At 36.7% G+C, this 24,180-nt stretch overlaps 1 protein-coding gene, 1 long non-coding RNA gene and 1 pseudogene across 3 annotated transcripts; 2 read left to right on the top strand and 1 right to left on the bottom strand.

Moving 5' to 3' along the window:
• The first annotated feature begins 1,779 nt into the window (after window positions 1-1,779).
• Window positions 1,780-10,348, top strand: LOC113052457 (meiosis-specific nuclear structural protein 1-like; annotated as a pseudogene).
• A 4,344-nt stretch (window positions 10,349-14,692) lies between these two features.
• LOC113052456 (tryptophan 5-hydroxylase-like) lies at window positions 14,693-16,755 on the top strand. Its single transcript, XM_026216888.1, has 5 exons — window positions 14,693-14,828; window positions 15,293-15,427; window positions 15,936-16,119; window positions 16,201-16,301; window positions 16,678-16,755. Exons 1-5 carry the CDS (start codon window positions 14,739-14,741, stop codon window positions 16,753-16,755), a joined length of 588 nt encoding a protein of 195 aa, XP_026072673.1. The 5' UTR covers window positions 14,693-14,738.
• Window positions 16,756-19,159: 2,404 nt separating this feature from the next.
• On the bottom strand, window positions 19,160-23,985 carry LOC113052557 (uncharacterized). 2 transcript variants are annotated; one of them, XR_003277062.1, is made up of 5 exons: window positions 23,820-23,985; window positions 23,423-23,599; window positions 21,838-21,944; window positions 20,397-20,589; window positions 19,160-19,470 (listed from the first exon to the last, which is right to left on the bottom strand). It is a non-coding gene; the product is annotated as an uncharacterized LOC113052557 (long non-coding RNA). The 2 variants fall into 2 exon arrangements; XR_003277063.1 differs by lacking the exons at window positions 23,423-23,599; window positions 23,820-23,985 and adding an exon at window positions 23,151-23,170.
• Between the last annotated feature and the right edge of the window lie 195 nt (window positions 23,986-24,180).

The raw sequence follows: 24,180 nt of genomic DNA, 5'->3' as shown, positions 1-24,180 counted from the left end.
CCAGCACCATGGAGAGATCCCATTCGGGAACAGTCCTCCTGATCACTTGCAAAGAACAATGAGCACCCCTTATAAATCTGCAAATTAAATGATGCTGTCTAACCGCTGAGCCCTCCAAACCCACATGACAGGCAGAAATGTCAGCCAGGTAGACATTGATAGTGGAAAAAGACTTGCCTTTATCCATAAGGTTTTGTAAGAAACACAAAATATCACAAACTGAGCACTGATATTATGTCCATAACACCAGCCTTAAAACACTTGCCACTTACAACAATATAAGGACAGTGTAGAGATGGCCCTGGTATTCTCACTAGTAGCAAGCACACACGGGGGAAGCCCTAGTGCTTTTAAATTTGTCGTCTCACTGGCCAGGCACCTCTGTTCAGAAAGACTGGAACATGAGTAGTATGTAACAACAGGAAAAACACTAACTGCTTGCGAGCTAGAGCATGAAGTTTGATGAGCATTGACTGCCCTGGCAATTGATACATGCCACCACTGTGGTATTGTCGCAGCACATGAGCACATGATGTCCTTGCAGGTGAGGCAGAAAATAATTCAAAGCTTTCTATATTGTCAAGAGCTCTAAATAATTTATGAGTGCTGAACGTAGTCTGCTCGGCCACAAACCATTCACCGTTCTACCCTCCTGGGTGGCACCCCAGCCTGTCAAGGATGCATCTGTCATCACGACTTTCTGCAACATCCAACCAGAGAGATGTGATGTGTGTGAGCACACTGCAGGTCTCCTGCATCACTTTCTCCTTCGATTGGGCTTTAAAATGAATCAATCATTTATTCATGTCAGAATCCTTAGAACTGACAATCTCAGGGGAGCTAAATCCACCTCTGCACAAAGACAGAACATCCTTGGGCTGACTGCAAGCCCAAATGGGAGAACTGTGAATTCATAACATGTGCCTTGAAAACGAAGAAATAAAGAAACAAAGAAACTTCCTGTGTGACGGATAAATGCTTGTGTTATGTGGGGAAAAAAAGCATCTTTCAGATCGAACCAGTCATGTGAACCAGTCATTCCATTTTATGGTGCCAGCCAGAGTGTTGTGTTTACATTCTGAACTTGTATTTCCTCAAATGTTTAACACTCGGAGGTCCAAAATGGGGTGGAGAAAGCCGTCCTTCTATTGAACCAGGAAATAATGAGAATAAAATCCCTGATTTATCATATTAGCGGGTTTTGCTCCCTTGTTTAAAGGGGAAGGGATTTCCTCTTTTCAGAACACCATTGAAATGAGGGGGTCTTTTTGCAAACTGCAGTCTGTAGCCCTGCATTATAGTATGAGTCACCCACTTGGGAGCAAAAAGTTTCCCATCATTTATGTCCCTCTCCTGATTGGAGACACTTTTAATTCTGGCCATTCGATATTTAGGCGAACGCCGCTCTCTCACAATATTCAATATGGACGGATTGGGGTAGCGCATTAGACTGAGGCGTACAGAAGGCAGGATAGCCTCATCATCAGAGCCTTCAAGACATCCTGTGTTGTCCTCGTCCACGAAATCAATAGGCTCGTTTGGAAATGAAGTGCAGCGTGGGAGGCTTTCAGATAGACACAGCTGTATTAGAGTGTGAAACGATCATGTCCAGCAGAGGTTGATCTGAACAATATGTCCTCCTGAAGACAAAGTGAAACATCCCAAAAATAACAACGAGCTGTGAGAATAAACCAAAAGTCACGAGAAGCGAATGTTAACTGGAGAATAGCAGCACGAGCAGGCCTTATATGCTCTCAGGTAAGGGGTGGGGCTACTGTCATGACCGGGATACAAGGAGACACAGTGAGAGCTCCAAATGCGAGTACGTCTTTTATTAAGGGCAATACAAAGAATGAACAGTCCAGGCAGGGGTCGATACCAAACAAATCTAACATAAACAAACAAGGACACAAGGCTAGAGCACGACAAGAGACAGATGTGAATAAACAAGGACTCCGTGACACATACTAAGACAGATCGGGTATAAATACACAGGGAGAGACAAACGCTAATGGGGAATTGACTGAATGCAATGATTAATAACCAGTGACAGCTGAGTGCAATGATTTAGACAGAGGATGTGAGGAATGTGGTTCATGAAGTGACAGACACCGTGGGGAAGGAGGACATCTAGTGGATACCCAGGGAACACAAACCAGACACTGTGACAATACCCCCCCTCTACGGAGCGGCTCCCAGATGCTCCAAGACAAGACTACAAAACCAGAGACCAGGAGGGAGGCGAACAGGTGGAGGCTCAGGGGGAGGGACGGAGGGCCAGAAAAAATGGGGAAACCAGAGACCAGAAGTGCAAACACAATACAGGGAGACAAGGAGGGAGGTGGACCGGAGGAGGTTCAAGGGGAGAGACAGAGGGCCAGGCTAACAGAGGGGAACAGGGACCAGAAGTGAACACAAAAAAACAAAAAACAACAACAACAAAACAGGAGATCAGGGTGGATCGGGGCATTCAGGAACCCAGGATGACACTGACCGGGCAGGACCCCAGGGCAGAGCAGAAGACCACCACAACTGTGTGGTCAGGAAGGAAGCCCCCCAGGGCGGAGCAGAAGACCACGACAACCGTGTGGTTGAAACCAAATCCCACCAGGGCGGCGCCGAAGACCACCACAGTGGGATCGGACTGGCAGGAGAGCCAGTCTGATTGGTCAAGTCTGAACCAAAGACCGTGAACAAGTTAAGGGTAGCCTCCGTGGCCATGACAGGATCCGTCGGGCGCTCTGGAAGTTCCGCAGAGGCAAGGAAAGATTCCAGTAGATCAGCCGAGACGTGACAAGGCTCTGGAAGTTCCACAGAGGCGTGAAGAGACTCTAGGTAATCCAGCTGAGATGAGGAGAGGCTCCAGTAGTTCAGCAGAGACATGGAAAGGCTCTGGTAATCCCATGATGTTTAGACTGGATTCCAGAAGATCAATGCTGACTTGACTCTGCTCATTAAGATCATTGGTGACTTGCATTTGTTCATTGAGATCATTGGTGACTTGCATTTGTTCATGAAGATCATTGGTGACTTGCATTTGTTCATGAAGATTATTGGTGACTTGCCTTTGTTCTTGAAGATGACCGGTGACTTGACTCTGTCCCTGAAGATCACCAGTGACTTGACTCTGTCCTTGAAAATCACCAGTGACTTGATTCTGTCCTTGAAAATCACCATTGACTTGACTTGACTCAGGAAGGTCAACAGTGACTAGTCCTGACTCTGGAGGGTCAACATTGACTAGCCCTGACTCTGGAAGGTCACCGGTGACTAGCCCTGACTCTGGAAGGTCAGCGGTGACTAGCCCTGACTCTGGAAGGTCAATGGTGACTAGCCCTGACTCTGGAAGGTCAATGGTGACTAGCCCTGACTCTGGAGGGTCATCTGTGACTTGACTTGATTCTGGAAGATCCACGGTGACTAGCCCTGACTCTGGAAGGTCAAGGGTGACTAGCCCTGACTCTGGAGGGTCAATGGTGACTAACTCTGACTCTGGAGGGTCCATGAGCACCTGACTCGACTCTGGAGGGTCAACCAGAACCTGACTCAACTCTGGAGAGTCAACGGGCACCTGCCTTGACTCTGGAAGGTCAACTGGAATCTGACTTGACTCTGGAGGGTCAACTGGAACCTGACTCGACTCTGGAGGGTCACGTGGAACCTGACTCGACTCTGGAGGGTCAACTGGAACCTGACTCGACTCTGGAGGTTTAAACCGTAACCTGACTCGACTCTGGAAGGTCAGCTGTGGCTGTCATCCTGTGCAGAGGCGCTGGGCAAGCGGCCATCTTGGGCCATGACTCTGTACGGGTGGCCATCTTGTGCTGTGGTGCTGGGTTGGTGACCACCTTGTGCTGTGGCGCGGGGCTGGCGGCCATCTTGGGTCATGACTCTGGACGGGCGGCCATCTTGGGCCGTGGCTCTGGACCGGTGACCAACTTGGGCATTGGCGCTGGGTTAGCGGCCATCTTGTGCTGTGGCGCTGGGCTAGTGGCCATCCTATGCTGCTGTACTGGGCTGACGTCCATCTTGCGTCGTGACACTGAGCTGGCGCCCATCTTGTGCTGTGGTGCTGGGTTGGCGACCACCTTGTGCTGTAGTGCTATTGTTACTTTCACTATGGCTATAATGATCATGCAAAATAATGTTCAAACTCACATTTGACAGTTTTAACATTGAATAAAGCTCATAATCATTACTTGATATTATCACTATCATATTTTGTATGTTGTTCCTGCCGCGACATCACAGAAACTAAAAATTTTTTCTAAAACAGAATTCTTTGTCGCTTGTCACGTGTCCCTGTCGCAGGTGATTAGGACAAAACTTCTGGTTGGGACACATATTGTAACAGTTTGATCCCCCTCAAAACATCTTAGTATAAAAATATTAATGCTGACAGATCTAATAACTGAATCTGAAATTAGGCAAAGTGGAGAGAGGAGATCCAGTCTTGAGATGAGCAGGTACAGTTGATTTGCATGGCAGACATGGAGATCCAGATTTTTTGTTAGTTCAGTTTTTTTTTTATATATATATACAGTATATATACCATATTCAACAAGCAAAGTTCTTCTGTATTTACAAACATATTCATAATTTTACATACATTTTTTGAAGTACTGTGGGGGAAAAAATCTGAATATTTCAGTAAAAGCATGAATGTGAATCCTGTATAATATCTTGCAATCAATATGCCACACAGAGTAATCTGAAACTTTGCTTATACTATAGGGTGACCAAACGTGCCGTTTTCCCAGGAAATATCCTGGACAGAATTTCTATATGGCCTAAAATATCCAGGTTTTAGCTTTGTTTGCGATGCGCAGACCAATTTTTGTATGACAAAGTATGGCGAGAGCTCTAGAGAGCAGACGGCTTCTTGTGCTTTTGAATTGCTCTCATGGTACTTTGATTTCAGACACAGATCGGTCTGCTCAAGTCCAACACTAATATTTACACGCATTTGCATCACTTTGACCATTCTCTGTAGATCCCACCTTTTCACGCACCAGTATCGGTCGATTAAGTACAATGTCTGCATGTCATTGATCAAACAATCATTACCTTATTAAATATGAAAACAGGAAACCAATGCCAAAACCTGAATATTTTGGGCAATATAGAAATCCTGGCCAAAACATGTCCTGGGAAAATGCCATGTTTTGTCACCCTATTGTACTATTAAAATTGATATATGCCATAAAGTGCAGCCTTGTGTATTTTTAATCATTGTCATCAAAACTATAGCCATGGTTTACATCAGAAAGAACATACTATAATAATTTGTATGATTAAAAAATTCTTACATTTTTGGCATGTGCTTTTCTCCTCTGATAGAGTGAGCACCACCCAGATGCCATCCAGGAGCTTCTGCGTGAGGCAGAATGTGCGTGCCCTTTTAAACCTACTTCCTTCTCTTTTTTTTTCTTAATACTACATATGCAATATTAATAAACATGTCCTTTTCTCTATTTTTTATTAAATATTCTGAAAACTTTCTTTTAATTGGGAAGGAAAGAAAGAAAGAAAGAAAGAAACCCCCTTTTGTTTTGATTTGGTAGCCTAAATTTCTTGAATGATCCTTGGCATGTGCAAACCAGTCTTTGCATTTCTCAAAACAATTTGTACAAACAGGACCATATAGTCAGTAAATTACCAGCTAAGCCTATGTTCATCAGCCTTTATGTTCATTAACATAAATGCTTAAAAGAAAGCATTTATGTTAATGAACATACAGTAACAGTGGCAGGACTTTGGGGCTGAGGGCCTGAGGCTATAGCTTTTGTTCATGTTTGGGCTTTAAATGACCTCAGCTAGAACATCATTATAGAATAGCACAAAATACTAAAAACATGTTATTATTTGAGGCTCCTGGAACGATTAATATGCCATATGCCTAGCCTAGCCAAAGTTTAGCATTAATATAAGTCATTTATACAATTAGATACAGGATGAATAGTATTTTAAAATGTATTGTCTTTTTATGTTAGATTGTTAAGTAAAAAAAAATAATAAATCTATCAGAATTAAAAGACACTGTAATTGTTCTTTAATATAACTGGTTCTTCATGCATGTGTGCAATTAGGAAAACCTCCCCTCTTTTACTTGCAAAACAGATAGTTTTTTGATTGCTTCAGGTGTTACTCAAGTGATGGGTTCTTATCATTATTTTATATTCAGACAGGCGTCTAGCCGTCTTGTCCATATTCATCCGTTATTGCAGCACACTCTAGTGTTGGTACATTTTGTTCTCAAAAGCATACAAATGTAGGCCTGCAAGGAATAGTAACGTCTATTTCCTTTACAAGAATCTTGATCATCTTCTGCTGGTGGTAAAGTAAAAAGGATCTCATGTGCATTTTGAAAGTCATTAATTAATGTTACTATTATTAATAATTGAACACTTCAAATTAGGGCTGGGCGATATGGCTTAAAAAAAAAATATCCAATTTTTTCACACCAAACCCGATTTTCGATTTTAATCGATTTTTTTTTTCTACTTAAAAACAAACTACAACCGACAAAGAAATTGCTCAAAACAAATGTACTCTTTATTTTGTTCTGATTTTCACTTATGCAGTTTAATCTAAATTTCCCCTTTGTGCATAAGTGTAACAGGAAACAAGCCTCAAAACATGCTTGTAAACGAGATGGCAGGCACTGCCATTGTAAACAGTGAAAATGTAGCCTATCAGTTTTCTAATAACTTACAGTGACACAATACACCTTCAAAATAAATTAAAATATAAATAAAAAATAAAATTGTGTGTCCCTCTTTGATAAAACGTTTAAATAAATGTAACAAAAATGACAAAATTAGATCTATTACAAAAATACATACTTGTCACAGTGGTATTCATAAAGTGCTAACAAAACTTTAAACTCATTAGCGTTAGCATTACAGAAAGGTCTGATTTACGCACTGTTACAACAGTCATTGTTTTTTTCTTTTTTTTTCTTTTTACATTTGACATTTGAGTTCATGATTTTAATGTTGTTGTTTTTTGTGGCACACTAAAGACTAATGACAGACTGTTGATCTTTGAATAATCTCATCTGGCCATCCTAACGCTAACGTCACTTTGTGCGTGTATATATACCTTGTGTGTATATATGTATATATACACTGGCTAAAGAAATATACATAAAACCTCTATTTGCATCTTTGTTTACCAGACGCATGCACACACTAATAGACAGGTTGCTATGGATACAGGAAGTCTGACTGCATACCATCATTTCTCTTATGATAAGATAAAACGTTCAAATACAGCATTCAGAAAGAAAGTCCACACTGCAACGTAGCTGCAAAATGCACATCCTTGCACAATCATAATTTGTAGCAAAAGAGAGGCATACAGTATGTGACATCATGCATTTCTTATTACTGCCTTTTAAGGTTTTTATCTAACAGAATGTATACCTCACTGTTACCTTTTAAGGCTTTTCTGGTTTCGTAACAGAAGTTTGCAATCTCAAATCTTTGATATCATTTGCAAGAGATTGCAACTCCAAATTAAAGTTAACCAACTCAGTCATTTCTTTCAGAATTCTCATCATCTTCTTGTTCAGACTTCGTTTACAGGGAGCTTCAGTTACGATTTGAGAAACTGGTGGCCACTCAGAAATATATTGAAGATTTTAAAAAGCAGCAAGTGGAGTGGAGACGTATAGAGCGAGAAAAGGTGGAGGCAGAGAACAGGCGCATCGTTGAGTTTGCCCACTACCAGCAAAGGAAGGAGGAGGAGAGAATGGCCAAAGTTAGAGATCGAGAACAGGCCAAAGAAACCCTCCACAAAATGGTACATGACACACACCCTCTGCGCCGTTAGAGTAGAGGCGAGTAATCAAGATACAAGTATTAATGCGTTCTTTCTTTCCTTCTTGTTTAGCTCTCTGAGCAAATAGAAAAGAACAAATGGAAAAAAGAGAGCGTGAGAAGATGGAGCGTGTCCGTGAGGAACTTCATTTGGAAGAGCAAGCTGAGGCTGCAAGACGACAGGAAATTGTGAGAACTCTCTTACAATGTCTCTTACTACATCTCACTTTACTGTATACACCTTGTACACTTTTATAAAGAAAACACAGGTTAATCTTATGTAGGGTTGCCAGATCAGGAAAACACAAAAGCATAAATGTGCAATTAATTTATAACGGCAAACTTAATTGACCTGCTTTCAAATTCCTGATGTGAAACTTGTGTAACCTCTAGTTTGTGATGTAACATGAAACACACCAAGGATTGATACACATTTTCATTTTAAATTTATCTGCAAATGTACCTTTTGGTGGCTGTTGAAGCCATTTAAATTTTGCCTTAATTGTTTTTGAATTGAGTAGAATAAAAATGTAGTAATAAAGTAGAAATAAAAATGTGTAATTTATTGAGATTGTGATTACCATAAATTTTTGTCCTTGAGTTGTATACCTACCTCTAGTGTTGCATACCGGTCACTGCACCTAAATAATACCTGTAGGGCCCTGCTTAAAGGGATGTAGTAGTCAGCCTAAGATGCCTGTCAGTTAATGCAAACAATTGTTCAACCGCATGGCGGTAGGTTGCTTTGTGATAAAGGAAACAACAAATGGAAATAAGTGCATTATACTTACCTGAAGCGTGTTGACTTGATGGATATTGGCTGGCACAGTGGCTAAGGTACATGTAAAAAAAAAAAAAAAAAAGTGGCCCAAAAACACACAGCAGCACAACAATTTTTTCCTGTGACATTTTTTAAATAGACCAGTTTTCCAGGAAAATCATAACCTTGGCAACACTAATCTTTATGATGCCTATTTAGAAAATGTCCCAGTCAGATTTCAGTTACTTGTATTTTTCGGACTATAAGTTGCAACTGAGTATAAGTCGCATCAGTCCAAAAATACGTCATGACTAGGAAAAAAAACATATATAAGTCGCACCGGACTATAAGTTGCATTTATTTAGACCCAAGAACCAGGAGAAAACATTACCGTCTACAGCCACGAGAGGGCGCTCTATGCTGCTCAGTGGTTGACTACATAGAGCGCCCTCTCGCGGCTGTAGTCGGAAATGTTTTCTCTTAGTTAATTTCTCTCGGTTCATGTAAAATTAATTTTGATAAATAAGTCGCACCTGACTATAAGTCACAGGACCAGCCAAAGTATGAAAAAAAGTGCGACTTATAATCCGGAAAATATGGTAACCAAGAAAATTAAGCATATTTCAGGACCATTAGGACTTTTATCACTTTGACTTAATGATGATAGTTATTTTTGTCATATATTTTTACTGTATTAAAAGTTTTATTTTAAATTATATAAAAAAAAAATCAGTGCTTTATCATAATAATTATTAGAAGAATTTGCATCATTTATTGATGCTTTTTTTTTTTTTTTTTTGAGATTCACTAACACCATGTAAAACTGTGTACATTTACCTTCTCTTTACATCATGTCACTCTCAGGAAGAGATGGAGAAGAGGATCCGGCAGCAGCTAGAGCTGCAGCAGACGCGTCAGGAGATGATGGCCTTCAAGCAGTTGCGCATACAAGCTGAGAGAGAGGTAGAGGAGGCCTTCAGACAGATGATGATGGCCAAGTTTGCAGAGGATGACCGCATTGAGCAGATGAATGCCCAAAAGTGTCGTATGAAACAGCTGGAACACAAACGGGCTGTGGAGAAGCTGCTGGAAGAAAGGAGACAGCAGTATCTGGCTGAACAAGTAAGACTCAAAGCCACAAATCAAGCAAATGCAACTTTGACATTATTTCCTTCTGATTTAGACTATACCAATTACCACTGATAGTACAGACAACATTGAATGAATTAATCGAAATATTCAACAGGAGAGGGAGGAAGAGGAGCGAGCTATGGAAAAGGAGAGAGAGAGGTTCAACGACGAAAGATCATTGAAGAGGAGAGACACAGGCTGCTAAAACAACATGCAACGAAACTGTTGGGATACCTACCGAAGGTGAGAACACCACACTCTAGTACACAGACACTCATCTGTAAGCTATCTCACATAATTTTCATTACTTAGATTTACTATTTTTATTACTATTTACTATTTTATTATTACTATTTTTTATTTATTTGTATTTTTCTTATTTCCTAGGGTATTTTCAAAGAAGATGACCTAGAGCACTTTGATGAGGATTTCAGAAACAATTTCAAACAAAGACGGGCTGATATTTTCTCAGATGAAGGTTGGGGAGATGAGTCGCAGTAGGGTAATTCATGTAATGAATTAAATCCAATCTGTATACCAATGCTGGTATACTTAACAGTGCATTAGGTGCATCTGCCACTTTCACAGACTATTAAACTAATTTCATACATAATACAAATGTAACTTTATCTTAAATTCGTACAGTATATTCAAACTTATTGTATATTGTGTGACTTTCTAACTGTAAATAGTATAGTGTAGAATTCTAAAATGTCAAACTCAGTTAGGCTACTGATGAAATTCTAGCCTCAAAAAGATACTACCTATTAAACAGATGTGAAAATCTGAATCTGTACAGTTTTTCCATCAACCAAGTGTTTACTGTTATCTATACCTGCCCTATGAAAATATCAAGTCTCTCTTGTAACGGCTATTATGAAATTCCCTCTAAAAAGGCTGTCACTGTAAAAAACATGCTAAAATGCAACTCATTTCAAAGTAATCATATAGTATAAAGAATTTAATTTGGAAATGTCAACATTTATTTATTCCACAGACTTCACCGTCTGTCTATATTAGACGTTCATTTTCAATTCTATGCCTGGCAAATTCAGTTTTATTAGACCACCACATACTGTTCTTACGCACAATGCTGATAATAAATGATACATCTCGTTCTCTCAATGAATTACTAGAAATGACCTCCGAGTTGTTGAGAGGTACTGTATAATTTAAAAAACTGAAAGGTCTGTAAACCTTTTTATGTGTCTTGCAGTTAATTTCCTGTGTGATACAGCTTCAGCGTTGAAATGTCAGTACCAAGCTAACAGTGGTAATGAGTCAATAAGACACTACAGTATGATTGTGAAAAGTGTGCTGTCAATATTGTTACAATGTCAGATGACGTTTTGAATGAGCAAACAAAAGACAAACGGATCATTCAAGATCATTTACTTGGCTTTGGATGGATTGGCGCTAGTAATATAATATAGTACTAGTAGTCTTTGCTCACCGAGGTTGCATTTATTTGATCAGCTCTCTGAGCTTCAGAGCTATACACATTCATTTCTTCCTTTCTTTGGTATGTCAATTAACATTTTACCTTTAAGTAGCAGATATAAAAGGTCAACATCAAAATCTACAGTCTCATAAAGTTTGTAGACCATGCCAAAACTTGACTCAACTTCATTGCTGCTCAGTTAAACCACTAATGAGAGTTACCTAGTTCTTTTTCCCAGCACTGGAGCAATTCTTATTTGGGCCACCTTATGTAATGGATTTTCTTACTAAGCTGGTCAAATATTTTTTACTATTTTCATCTTTCAACTAAAGCTTGGTAATCATGATGAAGCATGATGAATCAGATGATGCTAACCCTGAATAAACAAACAGAACTAACAAATATTGCGACAAGTGTATTGGATCATATAATAATTGCTGTTAATAATGTTCATCGTCTGGCTGACTACGTCTTGTATTAATTTTTCTGAAAAATCCTTGCACAAACTGACAGTCACCACTTATAAGATACTACTAAATATTGTAGAAACATAATTTTCTGTAAAGTTACTTTGTAACTATTTGTATTGTAAAAAGCGCCCTATAAATAAACTTAAATTTTATTTAATTGAATCATGACCAGACTTAATCTTTCCTGACATTGTTCTGCATCACATACCTTGTCTCACCTGGGAGCACAGGAAGCAATATTACCTTGAAGAAACGTCAGGTTTTTTGACAGACCAATGAACTCACAATAGGTGCCATAGCTTACTCTATCATTGCATTTTTCTTGCAACCTAGATTGAGGGGATTGTCCTGTTCCTGAGACAGAGTGCAGATTGAATTGTCTCAGAATGAAGTCTCTGCAGAAGCTGTGTGTCTACAGTGAAGCTTATGCTAATAGACCAGACTCCAGTGCTGCATTGGATTAGTCTGAACATGATTCGCCTTGCCTCAATCATGCTGTACGTCACCTGTTCTGCACAAACACCCTTATACATAGACAAAAGGAAATAAACGTAAATCTCAAAAGTAAATACATGTAAATCCTAACCATATTAGGATATATGCATCCTTAGATTAAATATTGCTCATACCGTGATTCTTTGTGGTTTTGTCGTTTTACAGTGCCAGAAGTACCAACTCAAGCTTGTTGATGTGACCTTTCTATGCAATGTTTGAAAAATGTAGTAAATAAATAAATAAATCCAACATACTAAATGCATTATTGAATAATTTAAGTAATTAAGCCATCTAGGCGATTGGTGTCTGGGCTTATTTATATATTTTTAAATGACATTAAAATGACTTTGACTTCCTGCACTTCCGATACTTCATAGTAATTTTATAATAAATCCAAAAGCAAGATGTGAAAAAAAACTAGGGAGTTGAAATGGCAACTGAGCTAATGCTGCCATCTTCTAGATATAATGGTAATTTCATGTCATTCATCTTAAGTCTTTGCTTTCCACCAGGAGAAAATTTTTTTACCCGTCTCTTTCATGAATGAAAGTGAACATTTAAACATTTAAAGTTGTTTAAAAATAATAATAATAAAGGTTTTTAGTATTATTGTGTTTGTTTGTTTTTTTGGGAGGGGGGTCACCTTTTGTCACTTTTCCACCTGTGATAAGTTTGCATCATTGTATTACCTTTGCACTAAATAATGCAAAAATATTTTAGTGAAAACAAAAAAAGTGCAAAAATGCTGTTGAAACTGGTGGAAACGTGCTGTGTTTCAATAGATGGTGAATATCTTACTTCATAATGAGATGTGTACTTATGGGCTGCCTTACAAAAGACTATCTGCCTGTTCCCCTGAGGAGGGGTATGGAGGTCTTTCAGATCAATGACCAAGCAGTGGGAGGCACAGACAATGGACCAATAACGCACAGAAGTAGCATGAGAACGTCTGAATAAAAGATTAGTCATGTTGTTTGGAAATGGACGTACAGCAGTACCTAATTATATTGCATTTTGAGCTAATTAATGCTGGTGTGAGCTTGTAAACAGCCATTGCTCATAACTACATAACACATCATCATTAATCTGACCAATGCTCATTGACGTGCTTTTATTATTTCCCATATTTCTCCCTTTGGACCAAATCACCCCCGTACTGGAACTATAGTGTGGACTGGGGGCAATGGTTTGTAGATAACAGAAACCAGTGACAGGCACATTCCAAAATCAGTCGTCACCAGTTAATCTAGACCTGCTGCTGTGTCTTATTAGACCGTTATCCACATCACTTCATCACTGATCTTTCCACAGAGGTGTGGAAATAAAGCTCACTGATCCCAGACCAACCTTGGAAAGAGTAAATAAATAAACAAATGTCAACTATGAACCAAATGAAAGATTGGGTGTTTAAAAGTCAAGGTCAATGACTCGATTTTTATGCATCTTTTAATGGATCGTCAGCCAAGAGTGCTGAAGTATATCAGCACAGTACCATTGTGTAATAGTATTTTTTTTCTTCTCTTTCCCCTGATCTTGATCAACTACTGATAGACTGATAATAAATGTGCCATATTTTATTGACATTTTGTGATACTAAACATTTCTTTTAGAAATTAATGAACATTATGAATGGCGTAAGTACAAAAGTGTTTATTATGATCTGACTCAGGGTGATAGGAATAACCAATATGATATAGATAATTATCAATATAAGCATAATAAGCTGTACATGAGAGATGGCACTTGTTGTCAGTGGGGTAACTTTAAGGTTTTAAGTCAAAAGTAGGATTTTCCAGCGTTTGTTTTGTATGTTATGTTTTCCTAATATTTTGTTTAAAATGTCCTTAAATGATATCAGTTATGTGATTAATAAATACATCCATCATTTTTTGCTGTAGATCTTGGGAAAACAGTTGAACACACGCACGCACACACACACACATTTTTTTTTTTTTGTGTGTGAAAAGTGGGGACATCCCATAGGCATAATGGTTTTTATACTGTACAAACTGTATATTCTATGGCCCTATACCAAACGTACACCTAACCCTAACCCTCATTCTGAAAAAAACCTCTTTCTGTATGGTTTATAAGCGTTTTGAAATATGGGGACATGGGTTATGTCCTCATAAGTCACCCTCTCCTTGTAATACCTGTGTCATACTCATCTCATTATACAAAGTTTTGTCCTGATTTGTCACAGAAACATGCGCACACAATCTGCCATACATTAAGGCAGTACATTTTAAAGTACGTAACGTTAACTGTCAAAAATAATCACTAGAGTAAAAAAATAACAAAAAAAATAGAAGAGGTGACAATCCTGTTATCTATTTTCCGTTCTATCAATAAAAAAAGTCTTATAAAATATAAATACATTTTTTTTTTTTTTTATTAAAAGGATCTAACGGTCCAATAGTTTTCGATTGATGAACCTTGCTAACTGTGAAAATCTTCTGGCCTGGCCAGTCGGACTTTCCAGAGCTCCTCCCCTCCTCTGCTCTGCTTGATCTCTTTATAAATCCAGAGAGAAAGCATCATCATTATCAGACTGACAGAGAGCGTCTTCCTGAGCCCCACTCCTCTCCATATTCTACTATAAAACAGGAGCACCATCCATGCTCTCCAACAAGCTTGACGGCCAGCGTCGAGGACGCTCTTTTGACTCCATCAATAAGAGGTACGAAGACAAGCAACTCAACAATGAGGTAAGAAAAACTTGTGACATATATTCAGAATGCTAACAGTTTTACATATGCAAATCCTAACAATTTTTCTACAAATATTTTTGAAGATGGAGAGAAAAGTGAGCTGCCGATAGTTTAGAGAATTTAGGGCAATCATGAATTGCTGATGTTTAGGAATAAAATAGCTGATATATAATTTAAAGTTAATTAATTCCAAAAACTTTAATAACATAATTATTAACAACAATAGGCCTACTACACCAAGGCTATGCACTTATCGTTAATGCACATTTAAATAGTTATATCATAAAACTTTCCACACAAATTCATCTTTAAATGTGTATGGACTTCTGATCTGTTATGCATTCTATTTTGCAAAACACTCATCTGTTGATTTGCTTTTACATGACTTTAAAGTTGCTTGAGTAGAACCTAGTGACACTGATTATAATAGCTCTCTCTCTCTCTCTCTCTCTCTCATTAAGCTGAACAAAACTAATTTTCATAAGACAGAGGAGAACAAAGACAAGATATGTTCCTCCAAGAGAGAACATGCTGCAATTGTCTTCTCTCTGAAGAATGAAGTCGGGGGGCTTGTGAAGGCATTAAAACTATTTCAGGTGCATTTTTTTCCCCTTCTTTAAATGTTGTATTATTGTCATACCTATTATTTTCATTCAATGAATTAATCTCAATGTGTCATCTTTCTTTCTTTGTTTCTAAATTGTATTTGATTATTTTCAGTATTTCCAGCTTCAGTAGAATCATGTTATATATAAGTGACACAAAAAAGGCACAAATGATTGGATAATTTGTTGTTTAGTAATTCCATGCTAAAGCAATTAAACAATAACTTTGAAATCCTACGATGGAAAGTACGCACTATGTCCATGAATGAAGTAAATGTATAGATACTGTATCTAAGTTCCTTCTCGCTCCATGCCACTGTAGTGTAAAAGACATCACTATTATAAATCTGGTACATCTTCAAATATATGTATTATACAAATGACTGTATTAATGTATACATGTATTTATCTAAATATTATTCAAACAGTAAATATAGGATTTATATCAAACTTACATTTACAGTAGGCTTAATTACATGTTTGTATTCATTATAAACAGGACAACCAGGTAAAGCTTTTGCATATTGAGTCCCGTAAGTCCCGGCGGCGTAACTCAGAGTTGGAAGTACTGGTGGATTGTGACAGTGATCGAGAAACTCTAAAAGAGGTTGTTCAGCTGCTGCGCAAACAAACAAGCATTATAACCATGGACTCACCTGATAGGTTCTCGACTCCTGCAAACGGTACTGTGTTTTGTTCCTTCATTAGAGAGATGAGTAAGGCACAGAAATGTGTATATAAATCTGTGAAAATACATTTTTCAGATCTTGCTGAGGTGCCTTGGTTCCCCAAGAAGATCTCAGATCTGGACAAGAGTGCCTGTCGTGTTCTGATGTATGGTTCAGATTTGGATGCGGATCATCCGGTCAGTATCGTCTTACTTTATGTTAGAGAATTAGACTGCTGAGATTCACTGATAATACTGTATGTCATACTGATCATGTAAAATACTCTTCAGTATGAGCTGCTGAAATATTCTGACACTGATATCAACAACTTGACATTCTTTCAACCACATTTCAGTGTCGAAACTCAGTCACATGATTGCAGGAGGATCAAGTTTATAGTGATTCTTCATAGCCAATACTCTCAATAATAATTTTATATTCATGGCAGTTATTAAAGTGCCCCTATTTTTCTTATTTAAAAGTCATAATTTTATTTTTGGGGTCTGCTAGAATATATTTAGATACTTTAAAATGAAATGAAAACAGTATGTATCTTTTCCTATATGATTTCAGGGATTCAAAGACAACATTTATCGTAAGAGAAGGAAATATTTTGCTGATCTTGCCATGAGTTACAAACAGTACGTTTAACAATAAGGTTTTAAAACTCTTACATTAATTCCACATATTTATCTTAAATTTTCACATGGTTTTCTGTCGTTCCGCAGTGGAGAACCTATCCCAGGTGAAAAAAAAGTGCACTATAATACATTTTATTTAAGTGCACTTAGTACACTTCCATAATACACTTTCATAATGTACTTAAAGTGCTCTATTTTCGACACACTTATTTTGCACTTAATATACTAAAAGCTTATCTTTAGTACTGCTTAATATAAACTTAAAATCATCTTAGTATACTCATTTGTGCTTTTTTGAGACACGCTGAAGATGAATTTAAGTGTATTTTTAATATACTATTTCATATTTTTTAAAAATGTATTTTGTTACCACTTTAAGTATAATTGAAATAATCTTTAAATAAAATAATAAACTATTTAAATTATAATAATAATAATATTAAATTATATACAAATTATACTTAGAATGTATTCCTAGATTTAAAAAAGTGCACTAAAATACATTTTATTACACTTCCATAATACACTTCCATAATGTACTTAAAGTGCTCTATTTTCGACACACTTATTTTGCACTTAATATACTAAAAGCTTACCTTTAGTACTGCTTAATATAAACTTAAGATCATCTTAGTGTACTCAATTGTGCTTTTTTGAGACACACTGAAGATAAACTAAAGTGTATTTTTAATATACTATTTCATATTTTCAACAAATGTATTTCGTTACCAGTTTTACTATAATTGAAACCATCTTTAAATACAATAATAAACTATTTAAATAATAATAATAATACTATGTAATTATATACAAATTATAATGTATTCCTAGATTAAAAAAGTACACTAAAATACATTTTATTTAAGTGCACTTAGTACACTTCCATAATGTATTTAAAGTGCTCTATTTTCACGCACTTATTTTGTACTTAATATACTAAAAATGTTCTTTAGTACTTCTTAATATAAACTTAAGATCATCTTAGTGTACTCAACTGTGCTATTTTGAGACACACTGAAGATGAACTTAAATATGCTTTTAACATACTATTTCAGCTTTAATTTTATCTTTAGATTAAATCTTTAATACATTTTTAAATACACTTATACATTATTTAAAATATAAGAATATATCAACTGTGCTATTTTTATACAAACTTAAGATGAACTTAAAACATGATTTTAAAATATTATTTCAGCTTTAATTTTTTTCCCCCTTAGAGCAATAGAACCCATCTTTAAAACATTTTTTAATACACCTTTAAATTCTTTAAAATATAAGAAAATACAATCATATTATATTTATGGAAACTAATTTATTGTAAAAATGTATTTTAACTATGTCAAAAGTACTTTTATAAAACATTTAAATGTTAATGTTTTTTTTTTAGTCAAGTACACTATTACTGTGTTATCAGTAGCATTTTCTGCCTCATTCATGCTGAAGTTATACTGTTAAAATGTAAATGTTAAATTGTCCACCACTGATGAAGGCGTTTAATACAATAATCATTTTAAAGTTAGATGTAATGCATTTGATAAAAATAACCGGTAAATGTAATTCATGTAAATGAAAACACCTATAGTTTAAAAGGATACAGGAGGAATGGTATGTGTACAAAAAAAAAGCATCTCTTTCTTAAAAAACACTTTATTTTTTTTAAACATTATTAAAGTCCAAACAGACTGTTGGGAAACAAAATAACACAAGTGGCAAGCTTAAACTAAAAGCATTAAAGGAGTTCACCCAAAAATCAAAATGATCTCAGTTTTTACTCACCTGCGTGTTGTTCTAACCCCGTATGGCTTCCATTTATAATTGCATAACAAAATATTATATTTATGATGTAATCTGAGCGCTGGATAAGTCTTCCATTGACTTCCAAGGGGCTTAAACTTGCTCGATCAGAAAACATATAGACATTGTTTAAAATAGTCCAAGTGACTTCAGTGGCTCAACCATCAAGAATACTTTTTCTGCGCCAAAAACAAACAAAAATAACGAATTTATACCAATATCCATTTACTAGTGTTGTGCTTCAAAGTTGTTCACGCAGTCTATCTGCGCAGCGCTTCTGGGTTCAACGTCACCACACAGGTTCACTATTGGCCAACGCAGGTCATGTGTGTGACGCCTGGTGACGTAGAACCCACAAACTCGCGCAGATACACTATGTAAACAACTTTCAAGCACAACACGATTAAATGGATATTGGAATAAATTCGTTATTTTTGTTTGTTTTTGGCACAAAAAAACTACTCTCGTCGCTTGATAAATGGATGGTTGAGCCACTGGAGTCACTTAGACAATTTCAAACAATGTCTTAATACGATTTCTGATCGAGCAAGTTTAAGCCCTTTGGAAGTCAATGGAAGACTTATCCAGCGCTCAGATTACATCATAAATATAATATTTTGTGATGCAATGGTTAATGGAAGTCTTAAGGGTTTAGAACAACACGCGGGTGACTAAATACAAAGAACTTTTCGATTTTTGGGTGAACTAACCCTTTAATAAAATGATTAAACTACAGATTACTGTACGTATCTTATATGAACAAAACACAAATTTCTTCTTTACTTTCACATTCCTTTCCCAACAACAACAAAAAATTACCTTTACAGTGTTTTTTTTTTTGAAACAAAACTTTCGTTATTGCACTTTCGCCATATTACGGCTCTAACCTCGGACTGTGACGTGCCCGGAAACTCGGATATAACAGTGTCTGCCGAAAAAAAAAAAAAAAAAAACATTAGTACATTAGTGCTTTATGAATAGCCACAAAATTATTCATAATATCCACCTTATGCTTATAGGATATAAAGCTTACTAGAATATAGACACACAATGATTTTCTAGGCAAAAAGAGACCTTTTTCACAGTCTGTGTGATCATATCTATTTTGTAGTTAAAGGATGGCTGCATTACTGTCGGCAGTTTTGTGAAGAAAGCTAAACTAGCTGAACTTAGCAATAAATATCAATATATGAAATAGTTTATTTATACTGATGCCCTACCATGCCATCCTCCATTTTAATGTTTAAATATTAACTTATCGATGTGATTGTCAGCACTATTAATGAGTAGAAGCAATCTGCTCCAATACTCCCAGAGAAATAATCAAGATGATTTAGATTTATTTTAATTATTCTTTAAATAAGTTTTTTTGTGATTAACATATGCTTTTGTCTAGAGTATGCAGTTAAATTACTCAATCATGCTGGATACAACTCGTTCTTAAGATAATCAGTGATTATTTTTGAAGAATCCTCTATGGCCTATTATGTTATTTAAACTACTTTAATTTGATGTATAATTATTGAGGATTGAATCCTAATGTAAGTGCATGAAATAGAAGCAATTGTTTACTGTACCGTTTTGCCCCAAACCTTTCATTAAATAATTTGAAATGTTACTTAACTTTAAGATTTGGTTAAATTAAATTATTTTTATTGTGATATGCTGTTTGTATTGTTTTCTTGCTGTGATAAAATAAGGTTCACAATCTCCGAAGTTTGCGCATGCACATATAGTATGATACATGCTACCCTTTAAGTCAATTATTTTTATAACATATTTTACACTAATATTTAAAATTTCAGCTGAGAAAGGGCTATAATGAAATATAAAAAATATAAATCTTATACAAACCAATAAGTGCATTCATTTTTTCTGGGTTCAGCCGTTCTTTTTGGGACCTATTCCCAGTGAGGCTAGATGAACCCAGAACCTCCCTCCCAAACAACAAAACAGCTAACTCTTGAGTGAACAGGGACATTCTGCTCCTATTCAATCTCCTAAAGCAGGTTTTGTTGACTTGGACAGCCATGTTGCCCAGAGAAATCTATGTAAAGAAAAAAAAAATCACATTAACATACCAAAAACAAACAAACAAACAAAACATTCTAGTAGGGTCTGTAAAAAATGTAATCTCTAGACTGAACACTGGCTACAATACCTGTCAATCATTTTACAATTAAGCAGTGCCTATACACAACCATCATATATTGATAAAAATTCCATCCAGTGGTTTTGTTTTCAATTTTTCATTGTTCCCGTTCATTATATTGAGCAGTTGTGACTTGACTATATCAATCCCCCTCCCTCGATTGTTGATTGACAGCAGCGTTTCAACACAGACCCGCCCTGAACAAGCTTGAGCTGTCATCATAGTCCAACATGTTGATACGTTGGAGCAAAATGGTGTGTAGGCTAATTACCGGTAATAATGTATACTTCATGCATACTTCAGTCCATTTTGTTTTGCTCTCTCAGAGTTAGCCAAAAAATCACTAATTATCTCCTTGAGAATGTATGAAACCACTGCATACACACTCTAATTCGGTTGTTAAGTCTGACGTCACGTGGCTTTCGTGGGTCCAAGCGCTTCTCCGACCGCACCAAAACAATGGAGGAACTTGTACATTTATTTACGATCACGTCCTTCTTACGTTACCCTCGGCGGTCAAAAAGGATTTAAACTACTTTAAATCCAACAGAATGCAGGTGGCATAATTAAGGACAGATTCCAGGCATCAATGAAAAAAGAAGGTTTATGAGGTTGAGGTGAGTAAGCTAGCATCCATGTTCTTGATGAGGTATTTTAAAAACTGCTATAACTGTGGATGTAACTGAACAAAGATTAAAAATTAAATATGTGACAGCCAGGTTTTAGAGGGTTAGCAGCACCAACTGACGCCAAAGTTTCTTTATTTGTTTAATATTTGTAACTTATGTTATCAACTGCAGCCATTTCCTCTTGTCTTTCTCGTCACAGGGAAAAGTAAAATGACTGTTGACAGTCACTTGTTCTTTTAAACTCTGATCTATTTAAACAACACGGGTCGCAGCACTACTGTATGGTAAAACCATAGTAAAACTCATGCAAAAGCAGTAGAAAGGCGACGGCCTTAGGACCCGGAAACAGTAGTGGTTACGTCACAACTTAACAACCGAATAGACGTGCCAGGCGTGAAAGTTTGCCAGGCGTAGCAACAGTATCTAAGGAGGGTGGAGCTTAGCTAAGAGTCAATTACTAGTTAAATTTTTGTTTGAATGATTAGTATTTCACAAAACACATACAATAACATACCATCTCTTGGGCTGAGCTGGAGGACCCTGAGCTTGTGCTTGCTGTATCGATCCCTCTGTTCATTGAGGATATTAGTTCCTTTACACACTGCACTAAGGTGGGAATTTCTGCAAAAAAAAAGAGGAAATGTATTTTATATAGTTTAAAGTTTAAAATGTACTATAACTAACAGATTTTGAGGACATACCAATTATGACAGTCAAGTTAAACTAAACTGCAGCTTGAGTATATGTTGTTTTCTCTAAAGCCCAATTTGCACGGGATTAGTATTATCTGGGGATGATGAGTGATTTTGAAACTGCCCCAACATTAATTTGTCATGTGCATTCGCACGGGATATGCAAAGCCAGTGATTTTACTAAAATTTAATGACATAACTCCCGGATAATAAGAATGTCAAGGTTTTGACAGTCCCGTTTCTGCAAATTGTAGCGATATGACAGCACCCAAAATACTATCAAACACTCCAAAGCAGCTCCATTCTGAAAAGGAAAAAGGCAAAGAAAAGGCACACGGGAAACAAAAACCTTAAAAAATAATATATGACCCGCCAAATTACAGAAATGACTATTTGTAGTAAACTGACAATAGTTTTATATAATTTGTCTATTAATAAATTAATTAATTAAGACATTGTTGTTTGATAGTTTTACCTGAATGAATTTTTTAAATAATTTACTATATTTCTGATCAATTTGTTTGTTTTCCTTAATTAACCACCGTGTTTTAACACACACACACACACCACTGTGAGTCACTGTGATGGACAGTAGGGAAACGCACTGAGTTCAGACACACACATACACATTCACACTGCTGTCTCTCAGGCTGTGGCATACAGTATAACGTTGGTGATTTAGTTGAAGTAAAGGTCTCTTACTGAACTGTATTTGTGACACTCGAGACAAATTGCTTCTCTGTCTCGATCTCTCTTGTGCTACAGTGAACACACTATATCTTTCTCTCTCTACCGCGCGTGCGAGCACACACACACACTCCAGCATTGTAATCAACGCAAACAAAGAAATGCTTAAAATTTGCGTCTAGTTTGCATTAGTCCAAAGCGAATAGGACGCGCGTCACATATTGTGTCCCCAAAGAACATGCGTATCTAACAATAGTTCCGCTTCGCAGTGTATTTTCTGTGTAAATGCGTGCACCAAAACCGTGACCCTTGTACCAAATTGGTTCAGTACGAATACATGTACCGCTCCCACTCCTGATGCACACCACAGGTAATACGTGTAAAAAACATCGTAATTATCCACATAGCATCCCTTAGCAACACTCATTTCAGGTATTTTATACTGTACCTTTCAAAGCTTTCAACACTCACCACTGACAAATAATGGCTGTTCCACGCTCTCTCCACTTGCCTCAGCAGCATCTAAGGTATCCTATATTTAAAACAATAAATACAATTTCAAATAAAAATGATTCGCATGGTAATGTTCTACTTGCAAAAAAAAAAAAAAAAACGCTTTGGAGAACCTGAAAGAATATGATTAAAAATACATTAGAATAACTATAACACAGTCCAAATGTTTTTTTGTTTTTTTTTGGTGTATGGTCTGAAACGACATACGGTTGGTTGAAAATTCTCTGGGTAATCGAACAAATCCACATTTGTGTCCACGGTTTCGGCTTGAACTTCCTCCTCACTATGTAACGGATTGGTTCTGCGTGGATCAGAGTGGAGTGGTTTCCTCAGTGTATGCTTCAGCTGAGTGAGGACCCTCTCATTTGCAACCTTTTTTTGTTTCTGAACCAAAGTCAACAAGAAATAAAAACTCAGTTATATACAACATAAAAAACAGCGACAACTGAACATCTGTATATAGTCTATAAACAAATAACATTTAAACAATACCATAGATCTTATAATTTGTATTATCTGCCTAAACATTACTTTTAAAAATACATTAGGTTGACTACGCAGTCCAAAAGTTTGTGTTCATTGCTTAGGGTTTGAAACGACATACGGTTGGTTGAGAATTCCCTGGGTAATTGAACAAATCCACGTTTGTGTCCACCGTTTCGGATTCAACTTCCTCCTCACTATGTAATGGATTGGTTCTGCATGGAGTGGAGTGGAGTGGTTTCCTCAGTGTATCCTTCAACTGAGTGAGGATCCTCTCTTTTGCAACTTTTTTTGTCTCTGGACCAAATAAAAACTCAGTTATATACAACATGCAAAACAACTATCATCAGTACAAAACAACTAACATAAATCATTATGGTGATTTAATTTATATGCATTCTACATCATTTTTATTAAAAAAATCAGATGTACTATATCACTCTGCCTTTTGTTTCATTACAGATGTAGGCAGCTAGGACTCA

The sequence above is a fragment of the Carassius auratus genome, chromosome 32 (assembly GCF_003368295.1).
Source record: "Carassius auratus strain Wakin chromosome 32, ASM336829v1, whole genome shotgun sequence".
NCBI lineage: Eukaryota > Metazoa > Chordata > Actinopteri > Cypriniformes > Cyprinidae > Carassius > Carassius auratus.
This window is presented reverse-complemented; position numbering and strand designations above follow the sequence as displayed.